Raw genomic sequence first — 19,702 nt, 5'->3', positions numbered from 1 at the left:
TTTTTGATTTTTGCTTATTACAAAGCACATTTCTGAAATCTGCTCACGTAGTAATTTTTATTCGTTTTACTTTGCAGTGGTCATGTATTTATCACATGCGATAGTCGCTATTTATGAAGAAAAAAGTTGCATCTCCATTGAAAAGTCGCATATGTATTCCAGGTCCAACCTGAATTACAGAAAGTGCATACGTCTGCAGAAAAGGAAATTAACAACCACTTTAACAACTGTTCTCGTTCTACATCATGAAACAAAGCTACTACGTCAAAATAATGTTAATTATAGAAAAAATTATTATATAACTAATTATTCTATTAATTTTAAGGTTGAAAATACACACTGCACACCTTGTTAATTTTAGGACATGTACATGCTGGTGTACCTACAAAAATTTTTAATTAATGTTGTGTTAAAATAGAATAAGGCACAAATAATTGTGTAAGAATTTTTACAGACTACGTAAATAACCCATATGTGGCACAAAATTTTTTCCTTAAAAACAAACCCTCCATAGTAATACAGCATCATGCACATTTTGGGGCGGATAACGTACCGAGCCATTTAAATTATTTTTTTTTTTTTATGTGGCTTCACTATTTTTTTATGTGCCTGTTGGTGGTGCTCTGTCTTCCTTCCTGACGTAAACTCCGGCCTCAGCGCAGCAACTCAAGTCTCCGCCAACCAACGTCACAGAAAGCGGGCTCAAAATTAGACAAAAAAGCCTCCAGAATACGGATATTCATGGTGCGGCATAGTATGTTTTTAATATTTTTTAATTTCTGAGGTAGGTGGATGGGTTGTGGTGGGATAATTGCAGAGCAGCTATTTAGTGCCAGGTCAGGCCAGTCAGAGTGGTACGCCCCCCCCCCCCCCCTCCCAGTCACTCTCTAGCAATGCTACTAGTAATAAAGGGTAAAGAACTTTGGCTATTAACATAAGGCAAAACTTTTCTGCTTTAACCCCTTAAGGACTCAGCATTTTTCAGTTTTTGCATTTTTGTTTTTTCCTCCTTACCTTTTAAAAATCATAACCCTTTAAATTTTCCACCTAAAAATCCATATTATGACTTATTTTTTGTGCCACCAATTCTACTTTGCAGTGACGTCAGTCATTTTACCCAAAAAACCACGTAGAAATGGAAAAAAAATCATTGTGTGACAAAATTGAAGAAAAAATGCCATTTTGTAACTTTTGGGGGCTTCCGTTTCTACGCAGTGCATTTTTCGGTAAAAATTACATCTTATCTTTATTCTGTAGGTTCATACAGTTAAATTGATACCCTACTTATATAGGTTGGATATTGTCACACTTCTGGAAAAAAATCATAACTACATGCACGAAAATTTATACGTTTAAAATTGTCATCTTCTGACCCCTATAACTTTTTTATTTTTCCGCGTACGGGCCAGTATGAGGGGTAATTTTTTGCGACATGATCTGAAGTTTTTATCGGTACCATTTTTGTTTTGATCGGACATTTTGATCGCTTTTTATAAATTTTTTAATGGTATTAAAAGTGACCAAAAATACGCTATTTTGGACTTTGGAATTTTTTTGCGCTTAATTAAGGATATATTTTATTAATGATATATATATTTTTTTTGCCCTTAATTATATATTTTTGGTTTAATTAATGATATATTTTTATAGTTCGGACATTTACGCACACGGCGATAACGCATGTTTATTTTTATTTACACATACTTTTGTTTTTTATGGAAAAAAGGTGATTCAAACTTTTATTAGGGAAGAGGTTAAATCACATTTATTAACACTTTTTTGCAGTGTTAGAGCTCCCATAGGGGGCTATAACACTGCACACACTGCTCTTTTACAGCCTGTAAGCTGTTCGGGATGCCGCAATTTCCGCACGGCGGTCCCGAACAGCCCGACTGAGCTGCCAGGATACTTTCAGTTTCACTTCAGATGTGGCGGTTAAACTTTGATCGCCGCGTCTGAAGGGTTAATACAGGGCATCACTGCGATCGGTGATGTCCTGTATTAGCTGCGGGTCCCAGCCATTGATGGCCGCCAGGACCGACCCGATATGAAGCAGGGTCACCGCGGCGTCCTGCGGCGTTAAGGGGTTAAAAAATGCTTTTGTAAGTGGGTTTCCCGGGTTTTGCTTACGTGTGATTTATTTATCAAGGTCGTGCGACTATTTGATAAAATAGTTATTTACAATTGATTGCTATGCGATCATTAGTACCCTAAATTTCCCATCCACTATTAAAATATAACTTTTATTGAGCCATGATTAAAATCCAATTCACAAGTGCTCAAGTGATAGTGGTTGCATGCAACTGCATGCTAGTGATCTGTGTGAGAGAACTGTGGCTGCAGTCCACAATTCTCTAAGTGAATTAAGTTAGAGAGTTATTTGATAAATAGGTCGCATGTAAGCATTTGTTATATAAAAGCCATATGTTTAAAAAGAATGATAAGTCTCCTATGAGCCCAGCTTTTTAACTCTTTAACGATCAGCTGTTATTACCTAGGGAAGGCACAAGCCCTCTTTTTTGTGGGCATGTAGGGAATATGCAGTCATTTATATATTATGTGTGTGTAATTCTATAGACAGAGCATGTGTATATGTACTTTTTTATGTTCTGTTATTGCTCTGGTGCAGCATATGGTGGTATGTGAGCACTGGCTGGGAATCTTATATATACAGCAGAAGTTCTCCTGACTTAATACCTAATCTTGAAGGGGCTCTTTTAAAAGTATGCTATTGATCCTAGTATTTTCTAGCTGCACTTCTGCTTAGACATTACCAGAAATGACTACATAGAGCATCTAGTTCACCAAAAGATTAATAGGTAAGAAAACTCTAAGGCTGGGATTTGATGTAAAATAATTATGTGCACAGGGGTATCCTCTATACCTGGCAATAGCTGAGAACTTCTGTGAGTGTAGGATGCTGTTCTCCAGAGTAAGAGACATCAGAGATGATGCTTGCCTGATGAGGAAAGACAGTACATATTAACATGTGGAATAGGATTTGCACTTCCAGAAAAAAAAAGTCATGGTATGTCAATGAATTTGGTCACAAGTTACATAAAGATGATGCAACCCTATGCTATAGATCAAACAAATTGAAAAAAAGGTAGGAAGCATATTAAATGGGCACTGTCAGAATCAAAAACTTTTTATATGTCTATAAAAAGAGAGGAGGGCGTTCCAGAACACATTGGCCCTGATTTACTATTGTAAACCTGACATGTTTTGTCTGTGCCAGAATTGGAAAAAAAAAAAAACACTGACAAACTCTTCATTTTACTGGGAAAACCCTAAAAAGGGGCGTGACCTACACGGAAAATGGGCGTGACCTCCAGAAAGGGGGCGTGGCGTGTCCCTGACATTTTCACAAAAACCCAACATATTTACTAAGGTTTCCACAGAAAATGTGGGGGATTTGAGCGGAGGAAAACCAGACAGATCAGAGCATGTGTAAAAATAAAAAAGCAAAGTGTATGGAAAAGTGCAAAATGTAGGGAAACCTTAGTAAATATCATGGAAAAAATTAGGGAATTAAAACCCACTAAGAAAACTCCACTCCACTCTTAGTAAATCAGGGCCATTATGAGTGAGGGGGCGGCCTCAGTGCTGGTCTCAGACACGACCCTTCATGCATCGTGGATTTCAGAATGAGCAGCAGACTGGAATGACTTGTGAGCCAAATACAGAAGCTAGACACCTATATAGCACACATATAATATAGCACACACAGATTCTGTAGCACTGTACACTCAAATTGGTCCCTGTCCCCATTGGGGCTATCAGTATGTTATGAAGCGTAGGACAAAACCGGAGCACCCGGAGGAAACCCATGCAAACTCTTTGCAGATGTTGTCCTTGGTGGGATTTGAACCCAGGGCCCCCGCGTTGCAAGGCAACAGTGCTAACCACTGAGCCACCGACATAAAAAAGGCACGTAAAAAACCTGCATGACCTAGTGAGTAACAATAGCATTATATTTTTCTGCGATAGGACATCTAGGCTTTAAATATCATAGGAAGGACAACAGCTTTTTTTTTAGTTTTTTTTGTGATTATTGCATTGCCATTATGACACTTTAGCATGAACGAAAGATGCAATTTTATAACTTTTAAAACAGCCATTGACTAAGAGACAGATACAATTTGTTTTATCTTCCTATCTGCCTATGTCTGCAGCTCTTACTTAACATATCCCACAAAAAAGGTTATATGTTACCCAGTACCTAATTCTGTACATATAGGGAGAAGATTCATAAAAACTTGTTCAGAAGAAAAGTTGACCAGATGCCCATAGCAACCACTCAAATCCCTTCTTTCATTTTTAAAAAGGCCTATGAAAAAAAAGGAGCAATCTGATTGGATGCTATGGATGACTGGTCTATTTTTCTTCAGCACACATCTTGATAAATTTCCCTTACTTGGTTTGTCATTTTGTGTCATTCTTCTGCTGTGCTGGGTCTCTTCATCCATTCACTGCAGGCTATAACTGCTATAACCCCCTTCAGCTTGGACAATGATGATGCTGCAGCCGAGCATTATTATATTCTGGATGGTATGGGGACCCCTAGTGGTGCTTTTTTTTTTTATAAGCCATGATATTTATAAAAAGGAAATCACATTTTCTCATGAAGTATATTGGAAAGGTTTCTGTTGTGCCAAGAGGTACAACATATAAAGTGTTTTTAAATCTGACAGTGCCAATTTAAGGATCTATTCACATGTACAGTATCCTGCACACATTTGAAGCTGCAGATTTCAATGTAAAACTAATTGACTGAACACCGCATCAAACCTGGAGCTTCAAATCCTGTGCATCAAATATGTGCTGGATACTGTAAGTGTAAATACACCCAAAGAGAGGGTCTATTTATCCCTTTCATGCTGCCTAAACCACTAGTAATCGAGTTGTTTCCAGTGGCTTCTTCCTGTTCCACGAGCCTTCACTGATAGGTCTATAAAGGGAGATCTAACAATCAAGGCCAGTGCAGCAAGCAAAAGCCACCAAGGACCACTAGATCACTCACTGTTCAGCATGAAAGCAACGACAGATTCCCTTTAATCAACCCTGATGTTCCCAAGGAAACTTTTAATCCCGTGGAAATAAATAACAAAGAAAAAACAAAAGGCCCGACAGTCACTGCCCAATTCCTTAAAGGGGTATTCCGGGCAAAAACATCTTATCCCCTATCGAAAGGATAGGGTATAAGATGTCTGATCGCGGGGGGCCCACCACTGGGACCCCCTGCAATCTCCCTGCAGCAGCCCGCATTCTATGCGTAGCTGCATCTGCAGTTTCGGAAACCGCCGGGATTCCGAGAGGTGGACGTGACGTCACGCCACGCCCCCTAAATTCATTTCTGAATTTCATGAATGAAGGGGGCGTGGCGTGACATCACGTCCCCGTCTCGGAAGCTCGGCGGTTTCAGAAACTGCAGATGCAGCTACGCATAGAATGCGGGCTGCTGCAGGGAGATTGCAGGGGGTCCCAGTGGTGGGCCCCCCGTGATCAGACATCTTATTCCCTATCCTTTCGATAGGGGATAAGATGTTTTTTGCCCGGAATACCCCTTTAAAGTAGAAGTCTCATGCCTGAAATTACAGAAAAATGTATCCCCTAGCTGCAGGTTATGGGAAAAGTTTTAGATTGCTGGGCCCCCGTGATCTCCCATAGAGATATATGGAGGAAGCTTGGTGGCCCGATTCGGGCAAGGGTCATGATGCACCGCTCTGGGGAAGAGCCGGGGCTCCGTACAGGAGATTGCAGGAGGCCCCAGCAGTTGGACCCCCGCGATCTGATAGGGGATACGTTTTTCTGTCATTTCAGGCATGAGACTCCTCTTTTAAGACAGTCTTAAGTAGCTTAGTGTAAATGTTTTTTTTATCTAAGTGGGTTCAAAACTCTGCATGGATTAAAGGGGTTTCTGGGGCTCGAAATAACTTACATTTTCATATTCTGCCTCATAGTCATATTCTGAGTTGTTAACCTCTTCATATTCTTCACTCTGCATACCGAGCTAAATGTAAAGACAAAAGTAAAGCCACATTGTTTAAATTTGTAAACATAAATGTATTAAAAAGCAAAAAATTATAAAAATAAGAAACTATAAAACAATTTATTAAACTAAAAATATATTCGGGCAGATAGACAGAAAAAATAAAATCACTTGTTTTCTTTACCACCCTAAGCAAAATACAAAAAAAATATTATACTGGAATAGCCCTTTAAACAATTATACACATTATCCTGAAGAAAAAAAGAACTATTTAAAAAAGCTTTTAATAAATGATATTAATACAAAACGGTGACAAAAAAACAAGTGCACACAAAATAAAAAAAAAGTTATGGCTTTCGGAATACTATGATGAAGAAATGGAAAAATGTACTTGCAGTTAACATACAGACATGGACAAAATTGTTGGTACCCGTTCCTTAGGGCTCCTTCACACGAGCATATTTTGTTTCAAACTCGCAGTGTGTTTCCAACTGCGAGTTAGGAAGTTGTGGGCTTTCAGCGGTATAAATTCCACCGCAGACCCCAGTGGAGATTCCGTTACCACAGGCTGTGGACAGCCTGTGAAGAGCCTGACCTTTTCAAAGTTGCAGCGGGAAACACACTGCAAGTTTGAAAAAATACGCTCATGTGAATGCACCCTTAAAGACAGAAAAATCCACAAAGCTCCCTGAAATAACTTGAAATTGACAAAAGTAATAATGAATAAAAATTTACTGAAAATTAAATGATGGAAAGCAGGCAATGAGTCTGAATTGTGGTTTAAAGGAAAACAGTCATCTGTTCACCCACATGGGTCATGTGAGCACTGTGCCGACTGAGCGCTCACATGACCTGCGACAATGAATATTCAAATTGAGCCGGCGGGCCTGCCTCCAGCGCGCAATTCACGGAAGATGGAAGAAGATCTTTGGAAGGACAGATCTCCGGAGTGCAGGTATTTAACCCATTAACTCCTCATTGGTCTCCTGTTCACCCACACTATAACCCAGTGTATTGGGTTTGGTGTGGGTGAACAGACTGACAGTTTTCTTTTAACAGAATCATTTTGAAAAAATAAATAATGAAACTGGACAAAAAGGATGGTACTCCTAGAAAAGGAAATAATCTGACAATAGGAACATGTTAAAGTTTGCCCTGCAGTTAGCGTCACCAAGTGCCTTCAAAGTACTCACAGTGCTGTTTGGTATTATGGTGTGTACCACATTTAAAGGGGTACTCCGGTGCTTACACATCTTATCCCCTATCCAAAGGATAGGGGATAAGATGCCTGATCGCGGGAGTCCCGCAGCTGGAGGACGTCACGCCTCCGCCCCCGTGTGATGTCACGCTCCGCCCCTCAATGCAAGCCTACGGGAGGGGGCATGATAGATGTCTAAATCATAGACAAGCATGTTAAAGGGGTACTCCGGTAAAAAACTATTTTTTTTTTTTTTTTTACATCAACTGGCTCCAGAAAGTTACACAGATTTGTAAATGACTTCTATTATAAATTCTTAATCCTTCCAGTATTTATTAGCTGCTGTATACTACAAAGGAAGTTGAGTTAATTTCTGTCTGACCACAGTGCTCTCTGATGACACCTCTGTCTGTGTCAGGAACTGTCCAGAGTAGGGGCAAATCCCAATAGCAAACCTCTCCTGCTCTGGACAGTTCCTGACATGGACAGGTGTGTCAGCAGAGAGCACTGTGGTCAGACTGTAAAAAACTACTCAACTTCCTTTGTAGTGTACAGCAAATGATAAGTACTGGAAGGATTAAGATTTTTTAATAGAAGTTACAAATCTGTTAAACTTTCTGGGGCCAGTTGATGTGAAAAAAAATGGTTTTCCACCGGAATACCCATTTAAAGGTAAAGGCTATAAGACCATCTCCAAGCAGCTTGATGTTCCTGTGACTCTAGTTGTACATATTATGAGGTTTATTCCACGAGACTGTAGCCAACATCCCTAGACATTGCTATAAGAGGAAATTGATAAGGGGAGGCCGAATATAAAAATTAGGGATCGACCGATATCGGTTTTTTAGGGCCGATACAGATAATCGGTGGAGGTTAGGGCCGATAGCCGATAACTTATACCGATATTCCGGTATAAGTTATCGGCTATTTATCCCCCCGCGACACCGCTGCAGATCATTGATTTAAAGCGGGCGCTTTAAATCAATGCACTGCAGTGGCTTTTGCGGTGCCATAGGCCGCTGCCGCCACCCGCTTCTCTCCCCCTACCTGTGAGGGTGGTCCGGGCCATCCATCCTTCCTGTAGTGTCCGGGGGCGTTCCAGGTGAAGGGTGAACCGGTCCGGGCTGTCCTTCTCCGGGGGTCCTCTTCTCCACTCCGGCCAGGCTCCGGCCTAGTATGCTGCATAGACGCCGCTGCGCAGTGACGCCCGTGCGCAGCGACGCACCTGACGTCACGGCGTAGCGGCGACTATGCAGCTACTAGGCCGGAGCCTGCTCGGAGTGGAGAAGATGACCCCCGGAGAAGGACAGCCCGGACCGGTTCACCCTTCACCCGGAACGCCCCCAGACACTACAGGAACGATGGATGGCCCCGACCACCCCCATTACGGGTACGTTTAATTTTTTTTATTGACTCAGAGGGTGGGGGAGGGGCCCGACCGGTATAGCGGTATGGGCAAAAATCCATACCGGTATACCGATCAGCACTACGGTGGGGGGTGCGCCGCGGTGCGGCGGGTCGGGGGGGCGATCGCGGTGGGTCAGGGGGGGGGGCATTGCGGCGGGTCGGGGGGGGGGGGGGGCGGTCGCGGTGCGGGCGGTGCGGGAGGCGGGGCATTATCGGCTTATCGGCAAGGTAATTGCCGATACCGATAATGCCCAAAATTGTGATTATCGGCCCATAATATCGGCCATACCGATAATCGGTCGATCCCTAATAAAAATGGTAACCAAAGAGTCCAGAACAACGTCAAAAGACATCAAGGTCATGGTATATCAGTGTCAGATCACACCATGCATTGCATTTTGAGTCAAAGTGGACTTAATGGAAGGGGGCTGAGGAGGACACCACTGTTGAAAGCGAATCATAAAAAAGCAGGACTGGAATTTGCCAAAAAGCATATTGACATGCCACAAAGCTTCAGGGAGACAGATAAGACAAAACTAGAGCTTTGTGGCAAGTAACATCAGCTCCATGGGGGAAATTTATCAAAACCCATCCAGAGGAAAAGTTGCTGAGTTGCCCATAGCAACCAATCAGATCGCTTCTTTCATTTGTGAAAAGGCCTCTGAGAAATGAAAGAAGAGATCTGATTGGTTGCTATGGGCAATTAAGCAACTTTTCCTCTAGACAGGTTTTGATAAATCTCCCCCATGGAGCTGGCAACAGGGTGTGTTAAATCTGTACAGGGTACAATGAAATCTCAACACTATTGAGGCATTCTGGAGCAACATATGCTGCACAGTGTCAGAAAGCTTGGTCATAGGCTGCATTCACACCACATTTTTGCAATACAGTTCCCGTATACGTTTTCAGTGTGAAAACCATATGGAACCGTATTGAAAACCATATGCATTGACTCTCCATTGAAAACCGTATGCCAACCGTATGCCAAAAGATGCATCAGGTTGCGTCCGTTTTGCATCCTGTACGGTTCTGTCAGTTTTTTTTCCTGTACCCAAAACCGTAGCCTACCACAGTTTTTGGTCCCTGTGAAAAACTGTATTAAAACCGTATACTTTTTTTTTTTTTACATGGGAGTCAATGGGAACCGTGCAGATCTGTATGTGCAAATGGTTCCATCCGGTTTTCACAATATGTTTTTTGACTTTACACAGTTTTTTTTCTTGGAATTTCAATCAAACAAGAGAAACTTTATTCAAAATGGAGTAAAACGTTAAAAACGTATATGTTTTTTTCTTAAAAAACGGATGCAACCAGACATCATTTTTCAAACCGTATACGGTTTTTAACTGTATACGGGTTGAAATTTGTACACACGTTTTGATACAGTTTAGTCAGGTTTTGAGAAATCCGTTTTTCATCAAAAACCTGATACGGGAACTGTATTGCAAAAACGTGGTGTGAATGCACCATTGGTCGCAGGTCATGGGTCCGCCAACAGGATAATGACACAAAACACACAGCTGAGAAACACCCGAAAATAGCTTAGAGCAAAATACTGGACTATTCTATGTGGCCTCCTATTGAACATCTGTGGAAGAAGCTGAAACATGCAGTCTGGAGAAGACATTCACGCCTGAGACAGCTGGAGCAGTATCTTATGTATCTTATGAGGAGGGGGCCAAGATACATGGAGACATGTGCAGAAGTCTCTGAGAGTTACAGAAATCGTTGGATTGTAGTGACTGCCTCAAAAGGATGTGCAACAAAATATGTTTTATTCATTATTACTTACCACAGTTTCAAGTTATTTCAGGGAGCATTGAGGGAGATTTATCAAAACCTGCCCAGAGGAAAAATTGCAAAGTTGCCAGTAGCAACCAATCAGATCGCTTCTTTCACTGTCAAGAAGGCCTCTGAAGTATGAAAGAAGCGATCTGATTGGTTGCTATGGGCAACTCAGCAATTTTTCCTCTGGGCAGGTTTTGATAAATCTCCCCCATTGTGTTTTTCCCCCCCCCATTGTCTTTAACGTAACAATTTTTTCCATGTCTGTACTAGGGCTGGGCAGTATACCGCTTCATAGTGAATACCAACATTTTTGTGCTGCACAATATGAATTTTAACGCATACCGCAATACCGGTTTGGCCCCTCCCCGTCGGGAATGAATGAATTATCAGCCCAGCGCTGCGCTGTCCGAACATCGGTGAACTACTCACATTTGTCACCCGCAAGCGCTGCCGTCCTCGTTTGTTGCGGCCGCCGGCGCTGACACTCTATACCAGTGGTATTCAACCTCCAGATGTTGCAAAACTACAACTCCCAGCATTCCCGGACCATGCTGGGAGTTGTAGTTTTGCAACATCTGGAGGTTCGCAGGTTGAAGACCACTGCTCTATACTGTATCCCTATGCCCGGGCTGCAAAAGGTAAACAAAATAAACTATAACTCAGCTTCCCAGTCTGTCCGGACCAGTTTCCTAGTGAATGGAACGTCGGATAGCCGTCAGCCTATCATCGGCCGCAGCGATGTTCCGCCTCGACCGGAGATAGGTTGAGCCCACTGTCATATAAGAAGCCTATCACCGGCCCAGGCGGAACATCGCTGCGGCCGGCGATAGGCTGACGGCTGTCCGACGTTCAAGTCCCCAGGAAGAGCGTAAGGCCAACATAGTAACATGCATTAAAGTTCATTTTTGTTTACCTTTCGCAGCCCGGGCATAAGGATACAGTATAGAGTGTCAGCGCCGGCGGCCACAACAAACAGGAGGACATGGAGGGCAGCGCTTGTGCTAATAATTTGGGGAGGGGGGGGGGGAATACCGTTATGTACCATGGAACCGCCATAAGTTACAAAAATACCGTGATACACATATTTGGCCACACCGCCCAGCCGTAGTCTGTACCTTGCAAGGTTTTTAGGCACATACAATGGAAGCATCATTAGTTAAAAAGCACATCTAACCGTCTGAGTCTGTACTTTCGGTGCCTTTGGGCATTGAGTGCCAGCACCCAAACACAGGGAAAGCAGATTTACTACAGCACATCAACAATAAGGGAAGCAACAAGAGCAGGAGGTAATATGTTCTCTGTAGATACAACCCTGACTGTGGTAGGGTCATCCTAGAAACATATAGGTGCAGTGTCAGGCACCATTGAACCTTGTACTACTTATACCCCAATAAACCATACATTTGGGAGCAAATGGCATCAAAAAGGGGTAAGATAATGGATCCATCTAGATACATTTCAGAATATGACGTGTAGCCTGGAATTAGGAATTGTTCAAAATGTTATTACACTTGCAACATTTGGGTAAACACCGATAGTAACATTGACTACTTTATCTGTAATGACCAATATACATACTGTAGTGTCTGACATCGGGTTGCCAACTCTCTGACGTTTGTGCGGAATGCGAAATTCCATCTCCTCAGTAGTATTGACATCGGTCTGCATGGTTAAGTGTAGAGTATACGTGTGAACCCAGAACTAGTCAGTGCAAACAGATTTGCATCCTCTAAAATAGAAGCCAAAAAATAAAAATTGAATAACCTGTAATAAGTTCTAGAAGGCAAGCATGATTTTACCAGTCCAGCAGTATCCAATTGCATTCTGTTCAAATACTACTGAAATGTTACTTATACTATATTATATATATATATTTTTTTTAGGCTATACATTTTATTAGTTGTTTGAGCTTTACATTCCTTTGGGTGTTAAATTGGCTTTCTGCCACAGTGACCACTCTTTATAGTAGTCCACAAGGCACAGCAGCCAGGGCTGGAGGGTTTGAAGATATTTTTAAAGGAGATGTCATAGTGAAAAACGTATTCCCTATCCGCAAGGACAGGGGATATGGTTTTAGATTGCGGGGATGTCCAACCGCTGGGATCCCCCCCCACACAATCTCCTGTACGAGGAACAGCTCTCCCATAGAGATATATGGAGGGGTCGTGATGTGCCGTTCTCGGAGGTTGGGGTGGGGAGTCCCTCCCAGTGGTTGGAACCCCCCGCGACCTAAAACTTATCCCCCTGTGGATGGGGATACGTTTTTCACTTTGATACTTCTCCTTTAACCCCTTAAGGACCCGGGGTTTTTCCAGTTTTTGCACTTTCGGTTTTTTCCTCCTTACCTTTAAAAAAATCATAACTCTTTCAATTTTGCACATAAAAATCCATATGATGACTTATTTTTTGCGCCACCAAATCTACTTTGTAATGACGTCATTAATTTTACCCAAAGATATACGGCAAAACAGATTAAAAAAATCATTGTGAGACAAAATTAAAAAAAAAAATGCCATTTTGTAACTTTTGGGGGCTTTCGTTTCTACACAGTAAATTTTTTGGTAAAAATGACACCTTTTTATTCTGTAGGTCCATACGGTTAAAATGATACCCTACTTATGCATGTTTGATTTTTTCGTACTTCTGGAAAAAATCATAACTACATGCAAGAAAATTTATACGTTTAAAATTGTCATCTTCTGACCCCTATAACTTTATTTGACTGCGTATGGGGCGGTATGAGGGCTCGATTTTTGCACCGTGATCTGTAGTTTTTAGTGGTACCATTTTTGTATTGATTGGATTTATTGAACCTTTTTATTCATTTTTTAATTGTATAAAAAGTGACCAAAAATTCACTATTTTGGATTTTTTAATTTTTTGCGCGTACGCCATTGACCGTGAGGTTTAATTAACAATATATTTTTATAATTCGGACATTTCCGCACGCGGCGATACCACATATGTTTATTTACACTTTTTTTTTAAATGGGAAAAGGGGGGTGATTCAAACTTTTATTAGGGAAGGGGTTAAATGATCTTTATTTACTTTTTTTTGCAATGCTATAGCTCCCATATGGGGCTATAACACTGAACACACTGATCTTTTACATTGATCAATGGTTTTTCATAGAAAACCATTGATCAATGATTCTGCCATTTGACAGCTCATGCCTGGAACTCAGGCACTGAGCAGTCATTCAGCGATCGGAAACCAGGAGGCAAGGTAGGAGACCCTCCTCGTGTCCCACAGCTGTTCGGGATGCCGCGATTTAGCCGCGGACATCCCGAAAAGCCCCCTGAGCTAACCGGCAACAATTTACTTTCATTTTAGACACGGTGTTCAACTTTGAATGCCACGTCTAAAGGCTTAATAGCACACAGCACCGCGATCAGTGCCACGTGCTATTAGCCATGGGTCCCGGCCATTGTTAGAGGCTGGGCTCGACCCGCTTTGATGCCGTGGCCCCGCGTTACAGAACGGGAGCGGACTCAGGACGTACATTTATGTCATGGGTCCTTAAGAGGTTAATACAGTCACGGCCGTAAATGTTGGCACCCCTGAAATTTTTCATGAAAATGAAGTATTTCTCACAGAAAAGGATTGCAGTAACACATGTTTTGCTATACAGATGATTATTCCCTTTGTGTGTATTGGAACTAAACCAAAAAAGGAGGAAAAAAAGCTAATTGGACATAATATCACACAAAACTCCAAAAATGGTCTGGACAAAATTATTGGCACCCTTAACTTAATATTTGGTTGCACACCCAGTAAAAAATTACTGAAATCAGTCGCTTCCTATAACCATCAATAAGCTTCTTACACCTCTCAGTCGAAATGTTGGACCACTCTTCCTTTGAAACTGCTCCAGGTCTCTCTTATTGGAAGGAGCAGCAGCAATTTTAAGATCTCTGCACAGATGTTCAATTGGATTTAGATCTGGACTCATTGCTGGCCACTTCAGAACTCTCCAGCACTTTGTTGCCATTCATTTCTGGGTGTTTTTTCATGTATGTTTGGGGTCATTGTCCTGCTGAAAGACCCAAGATCTCAGACACAAACCCAGCTTTCTGACACTGAACTGTACAGTGCGACCCAAAATCTGTTGGTAATCCTCAGATTTCATGGCACCCACTGCCAGGGGCAGCAAAACAACCTCAAAACATCATTGAACCTCCACCATATTTCACTGTAGGTACTGTGTTCTTTTCTTTGTAGGCCTCATTCCATTTTCGGTAAACAGTAGAATGATGTGCTTTACCAAAAAGCTCTCTCTTGGTCTCATCTGTCCACAAGACGTTTTCCCAGAAGGATTTTGGCTTACTCAAGTTCATTTTGGCAAATGTAGTCTTGCTGTTTTATGTCTCTGTGTCAGCATTGGGGTCCTCCTGGGTCTCCTGCCATAGCGTTGTATTTAATTTAAACGTCCACGGATAGTTCGCGCTGACACTGATGCTCCCTGAGCCTGCAAGACAGCTTGAATATCTTTGGAACTTGTTTGGGGCTGCTTATCCACCATCCGGACTATCATGCATTGACACCTTTCATAAATTTTCCTCTTCCGTCCACACCCAGGGAGATTAGCTACAGTGCCATGGGTTGCAAACTTCTTGATAATGTTGCGCACTGTGGACAAAGGCAAATCTAGATATGTGGAGATGGACTTGTAACCTTGAGATTGTTGTTATTTTTCCACAGTTTTGGTTCTCAAGTCCTCAGACAGTTCTCTTCTCCTCTTTCTGTTGTCCATGCTTAGTGTGGCACACACAGACACACAATGCAAAGGCTAAGTGAACCTCTCTCCTTTGTATCTGCTTTCAGGTGTGATTTTTATATTACCCACACCTGTCACTTGCCCCAGGTGAGTTTAAAGGAGCCTCACATGCTTGAAACAATCTTATTTATCCACAATTTTGAAAGGGTGACAATTTTTCCAGCCCATTTTTGGAGTTTGGTGTGACATTATGTCCAATTTGCTTTTTTTCCCCTCCTTTTTTGGTTTAGTTCCAATACACACAAAGGGAATAAACTTGTGCATAGCAAAACGTGTGTTACTGCAATCCTTTTCTGTGAGAAATACTTCATTTTCTAGAAAACATTTCAGGGGTGCCAACATTTACGGCCATGACTGCATATAAGTTGGGTATAATTTTAATCGTATGGACCTACAGAATAAAGGTAAGGTGTAATTTTTACCAAAAAGTGCATCACTTAAAATAACAAAATGGCGTTTAAAAAAAATAAATAAAAATTTGTCCCACAAATAATTTTTACTTGTTTTGCCGTAGATTTTGTGGTGAAATGACTGAATGAGTGATGTCATTACAAAGTAAAATTGGTAGCGCATAAAAAAAAGCCCTCATATTAGGTCTGTTGGTGGAAAACTGAAGGCGTTACGATTTCTAGAAGGTGAGGAGGCAAACACAAAAGTGCAAAAATGGAAAAACCCCGAGTCCTTAAAGGGGTACTAGTACTTAGTTCAGTAAGATATGAAAGCTGAGCTGTGATTGGTTGTTTTGGTCAGTTGTGGCAGATAGATAATTCAGGGCCATTGTTGGGATGTGGCAGGGGTCACTCCAGACCAGTGTTTCCCAACCAGGGCATGCTGGGAGTTGTAGTTTTGCAACAGCTGGAGGCCCCCTGGTTGGGAACCACTGCTCCAGACATACAGGATACACCTGGTGTTAGGGGAGATGTGGAGTAGGAGTGCCCCTATAGCTGCACCCATGCCACATATCTTCCCACCGGCATTGAGCCCCTAAACAATGGCACACTCCTGGGCACTATGTCATGACAAGGACATGTATACCCCAGGGGATGCCCAGCAGCACCTCACTGCACATACAAGTATAGAAAACACAGTCTGATGCCCCGCAGCTACAGGTAAGTGGTCTCCACTCATCCTGCCAACAGCTGAAGGCACGCTGCTGCCATTCCCGGTACCATGGAGCGGGGAGAGAGCTGGTATTAGTAAAGTCTCACCCAGAATAATCTCCTTATAGCAGAGACTATGGGCCCACGCTCCCCCCATACTATACACCCCACACAGGGCGGGGGAGGGGTCACCTTACCACACCCGACATCAATCACAAGAGAGCAGAACCAACCGGCGTACAGGACAAGCAACGTCCTCCCGTGCACGTATCCGGGCTCCAGTAGACGACGGGAGAAACAAGAACGTAGTTTGCTGAAGGACCTTTGATGATGTCATGACCATGTGATCAATCACGTGCATAGGGTAGGGAGGAGTCAGCTTGCTGCAGGAGTTTCCTGTGGGGAGCTGTGTGTGTGTGCAAAACTGTGTGTAATGTCACAGGGCAGAGGTGTGTGTGTGTGTGTGTGTGTAATGTCACAGGGCAGAGGTGTGTGTAATGTCACAGGGCAGAGGTGTGTGTAATGTGCACAGGCTGAGCTGTGTGTAATGTCACAGGGCAGAGGTGTGTGTGTGTGTAATGTCACAGGGCAGAGGTGTGTGTGTAATGTCACAGGGCAGAGGTGTGTGTGTAATGTCACAGAGCAGAGGTGTGTGTGTGTGTGTGTGTGTGTGTGTAATGTCACAGGGCAGAGGTGTGTGTGTGTGTGTAATGTCACAGGGCAGAGGTGTGTGTGTGTGTAATGTCACAGGGAAGAGGTGTGTGTGTGTGTGTGTGTAATGTCACAGGGCAGAGGAGTGTGTGTGTGTAATGTCACAGGGCAGAGGTGTGTGTGTGCGTGTAATGTCACAGGGCAGAGGTGTGTGTGTGTAATGTCACAGGGCAGAGGTGTGTGTGTGTGTGTGTGTGTGTGTGTGTGTAATGTCACAGGGAAGAGGTGTGTGTGTGTGTGTAATGTCACAGGGCAGAGGTGTGTGTGTGTGTGTGTAATGTCACAGGGCAGAGGTGTGTGTGTGTGTGTGTAATGTCACAGGGCAGAGGTGTGTGTGTGTAATGTCACAGGGCAGAGGTGTGTGTGTGTGTGTGTAATGTCACAGGGCAGAGGTGTGTGTGTGTGTGTGTGTGTAATGTCACAGGGCAGAGGTGTGTGTAATGTGCACAGGCAGAGGTGTGTGTGTGTAATGTCACAGGGCAGAGGTGTGTGTGTGTAATGTCACAGGGCAGAGGTGTGTGTGTGTGTGTGTGTAATGTCACAGGGCAGAGGTGTGTGTGTGTGTGTGTAATGTCACAGGGCAGAGGTGTGTGTGTGTAATGTCACAGGGCAGAGGTGTGTGTGTGTGTAATGTCACAGGGCAGAGGTGTATGTGTGTGTGTAATGTCACAGGGCAGAGGTGTATGTGTGTGTGTGTAATGTCACAGGGCAGAGGTGTATGTGTGTGTGTAATGTCACAGGGCAGAGGTGTGTGTGTGTGTGTATAATGTCACAGGGCAGAGGTGTATGTGTGTGTGTGTAATGTCACAGGGCAGAGGTGTATGTGTGTGTGTAATGTCACAGGGCAGAGGTGTATGTGTGTGTGTAATGTCACAGGGCAGAGGTGTGTGTGTGTGTGTATAATGTCACAGGGCAGAGGTGTATGTGTGTGTGTAATGTCACAGGGCAGAGGTGTATGTGTGTGTGTAATGTCACAGGGCAGAGGTGTGTGTGTGTGTGTATAATGTCACAGGGCAGAGGTGTGTGTAATGTGCACAGGCTGAGCTGTGTGTAATGTCACAGGGCAGAGGTGTGTGTGTGTAATGTCACAGGGCAGAGGTGTGTGTAATGTGCACAGGCAGAGCTGTGTGTGTGTAATGTCACAGGGCAGAGGTGTATGTGTGTGTGTAATGTCACAGGGCAGAGGTGTGTGTGTGTGTGTGTGTATAATGTCACAGGGCAGAGGTGTGTGTAATGTGCACAGGCTGAGCTGTGTGTAATGTCACAGGGCAGAGGTGTGTGTGTGTGTGTAATGTGCACAGGCAGAGTTGTGTGTGTGTGTAATGTCACAGGGCAGAGGTGTGTGTGTGTGTGTAATGTCACAGGGCAGAGGAGTGTGTGTGTATAATGTCACAGGGCAGAGGTGTGTGTGTGTAATGTCACAGGGCAGAGGAGTGTGTGTGTGTAATGTCACAGGGCAGAGGTGTGTGTAATGTGCACAGGCAGAGCTGTGTGTGTGTGTAATGTCACAGGGCAGAGGTGTGTGTGTGCGTGTAATGTCACAGGGCAGAGGTGTGTGTAATGTGCACAGGCAGAGCTGTGTGTGTGTGTAATGTCACAGGGCAGAGGTGTGTGTAATGTGCACAGGCAGAGCTGTGTGTAATGTCACAGGGCAGAGGTGTGTGTGTGTGTGTAAGGTGTGTACATTTTTTTTGGGCAATTCCGTTTTTTTGTGTGTTTTTTTTTGTTGGTGTAATTTTTGATAGAACTTTACAAGTGGAATTCTAAATCACAGTGTATGGTAGAGCTGATTATGTGGTGGACATCGATTTATCAACTCCGTCTTTTCTCTTTACACGCACACATTTTGCAAGTCCTGATTTTATTGCACAAATATACACCATCAAGCAGGACACTTAAAATGTTATAAGAATAAGTCCAGCAAGTCTAGCAATATGTAATACATAATTTAGATTAGATCCGTGGAAGAAGAAAATGGCAGCACTCACCGGGTTAGTTGCAGAAAATCTTCTTTATTTTAAAGTGCAGAACACATCCAGTGCCGACACGGACGCCAAACTACGTTCAGATAGATGGGTGACAGCTGTTACACATGCGTGTACTAACTACTGAAAAAAATTATCATAAATGTTCTGGTCTCCCAAATTATCAAATCACTAAATAGACTATATAAAGGGAACCTAAAATATAGCTTTTAATAGATACGTAAGTTAAAACGTGTACAAATAGATATCAATGGTAACAAAACATATATAAATATTCAATTTACAAATGAATGGCGGCCATCAGTGCAGCTGTCATTGCTGGAAATGCAGTGACTTAGTGTTCCACAGATAAATCCTCAACATAATCCATAAGATATTGGACTTCCAGATAATGGCCCTCATTTACTATTCTAAACCCGACTTCTTTTGTCGGGTTTTCTTGTCGCATCTTTGTCTGCGCCATGTCGCAGACATGGTGCGCCAGTCTGCGACACGATGCAACATTTTTTCCCGACGGACCGATGTGGATTCTCCCAAACCCCAAAAAGGGGCGTAACCCGACATTTCTGAGCTTTCCCACGTATTTATAAAGGTTTCCAACCCGAATTTGTTGAATTGTTGTGGATTTTTTCCCGACAGCTCAGAGGAGTTGGAAACCAAAACCAACAAAACCCACGTGCGACAAACAAGATGCGACATAATAATAAATACCAGGGGGAAAAAGCAATCGGGTAAGAAAGCAA

At 42.9% G+C, this 19,702-nt stretch overlaps 1 protein-coding gene across 6 annotated transcripts in view; it reads right to left on the bottom strand.

Moving 5' to 3' along the window:
• BEND2 (BEN domain containing 2) overlaps nucleotides 1-16,609 on the bottom strand; it is a 64,793-nt gene extending 48,184 nt beyond the window's left edge. The window contains exons 1-4 of one of the 6 annotated variants that reach the window (XM_056556822.1): nucleotides 16,497-16,609; nucleotides 11,964-12,114; nucleotides 5,942-6,013; nucleotides 2,885-2,959 (exon numbers count right to left, since the gene is read on the bottom strand). In XM_056556822.1, the coding sequence (XP_056412797.1) occupies nucleotides 2,885-2,959; nucleotides 5,942-6,013; nucleotides 11,964-12,053 (237 nt within the window). In that variant the 5' untranslated portion in view covers nucleotides 12,054-12,114; nucleotides 16,497-16,609. Of the gene's footprint in view, nucleotides 1-2,884; nucleotides 2,960-5,941; nucleotides 6,014-11,963; nucleotides 12,115-16,371 lie in introns of those variants that run through there. The other 5 variants (XM_056556827.1, XM_056556824.1, XM_056556825.1 and 2 more) reach the window with 5 other exon arrangements.
• Between the last annotated feature and the right edge of the window lie 3,093 nt (nucleotides 16,610-19,702).

Source organism: Hyla sarda, chromosome 2 (assembly GCF_029499605.1).
Source record: "Hyla sarda isolate aHylSar1 chromosome 2, aHylSar1.hap1, whole genome shotgun sequence".
NCBI classification, from domain to species: Eukaryota; Metazoa; Chordata; class Amphibia; order Anura; family Hylidae; genus Hyla; species Hyla sarda.
This window is presented reverse-complemented; position numbering and strand designations above follow the sequence as displayed.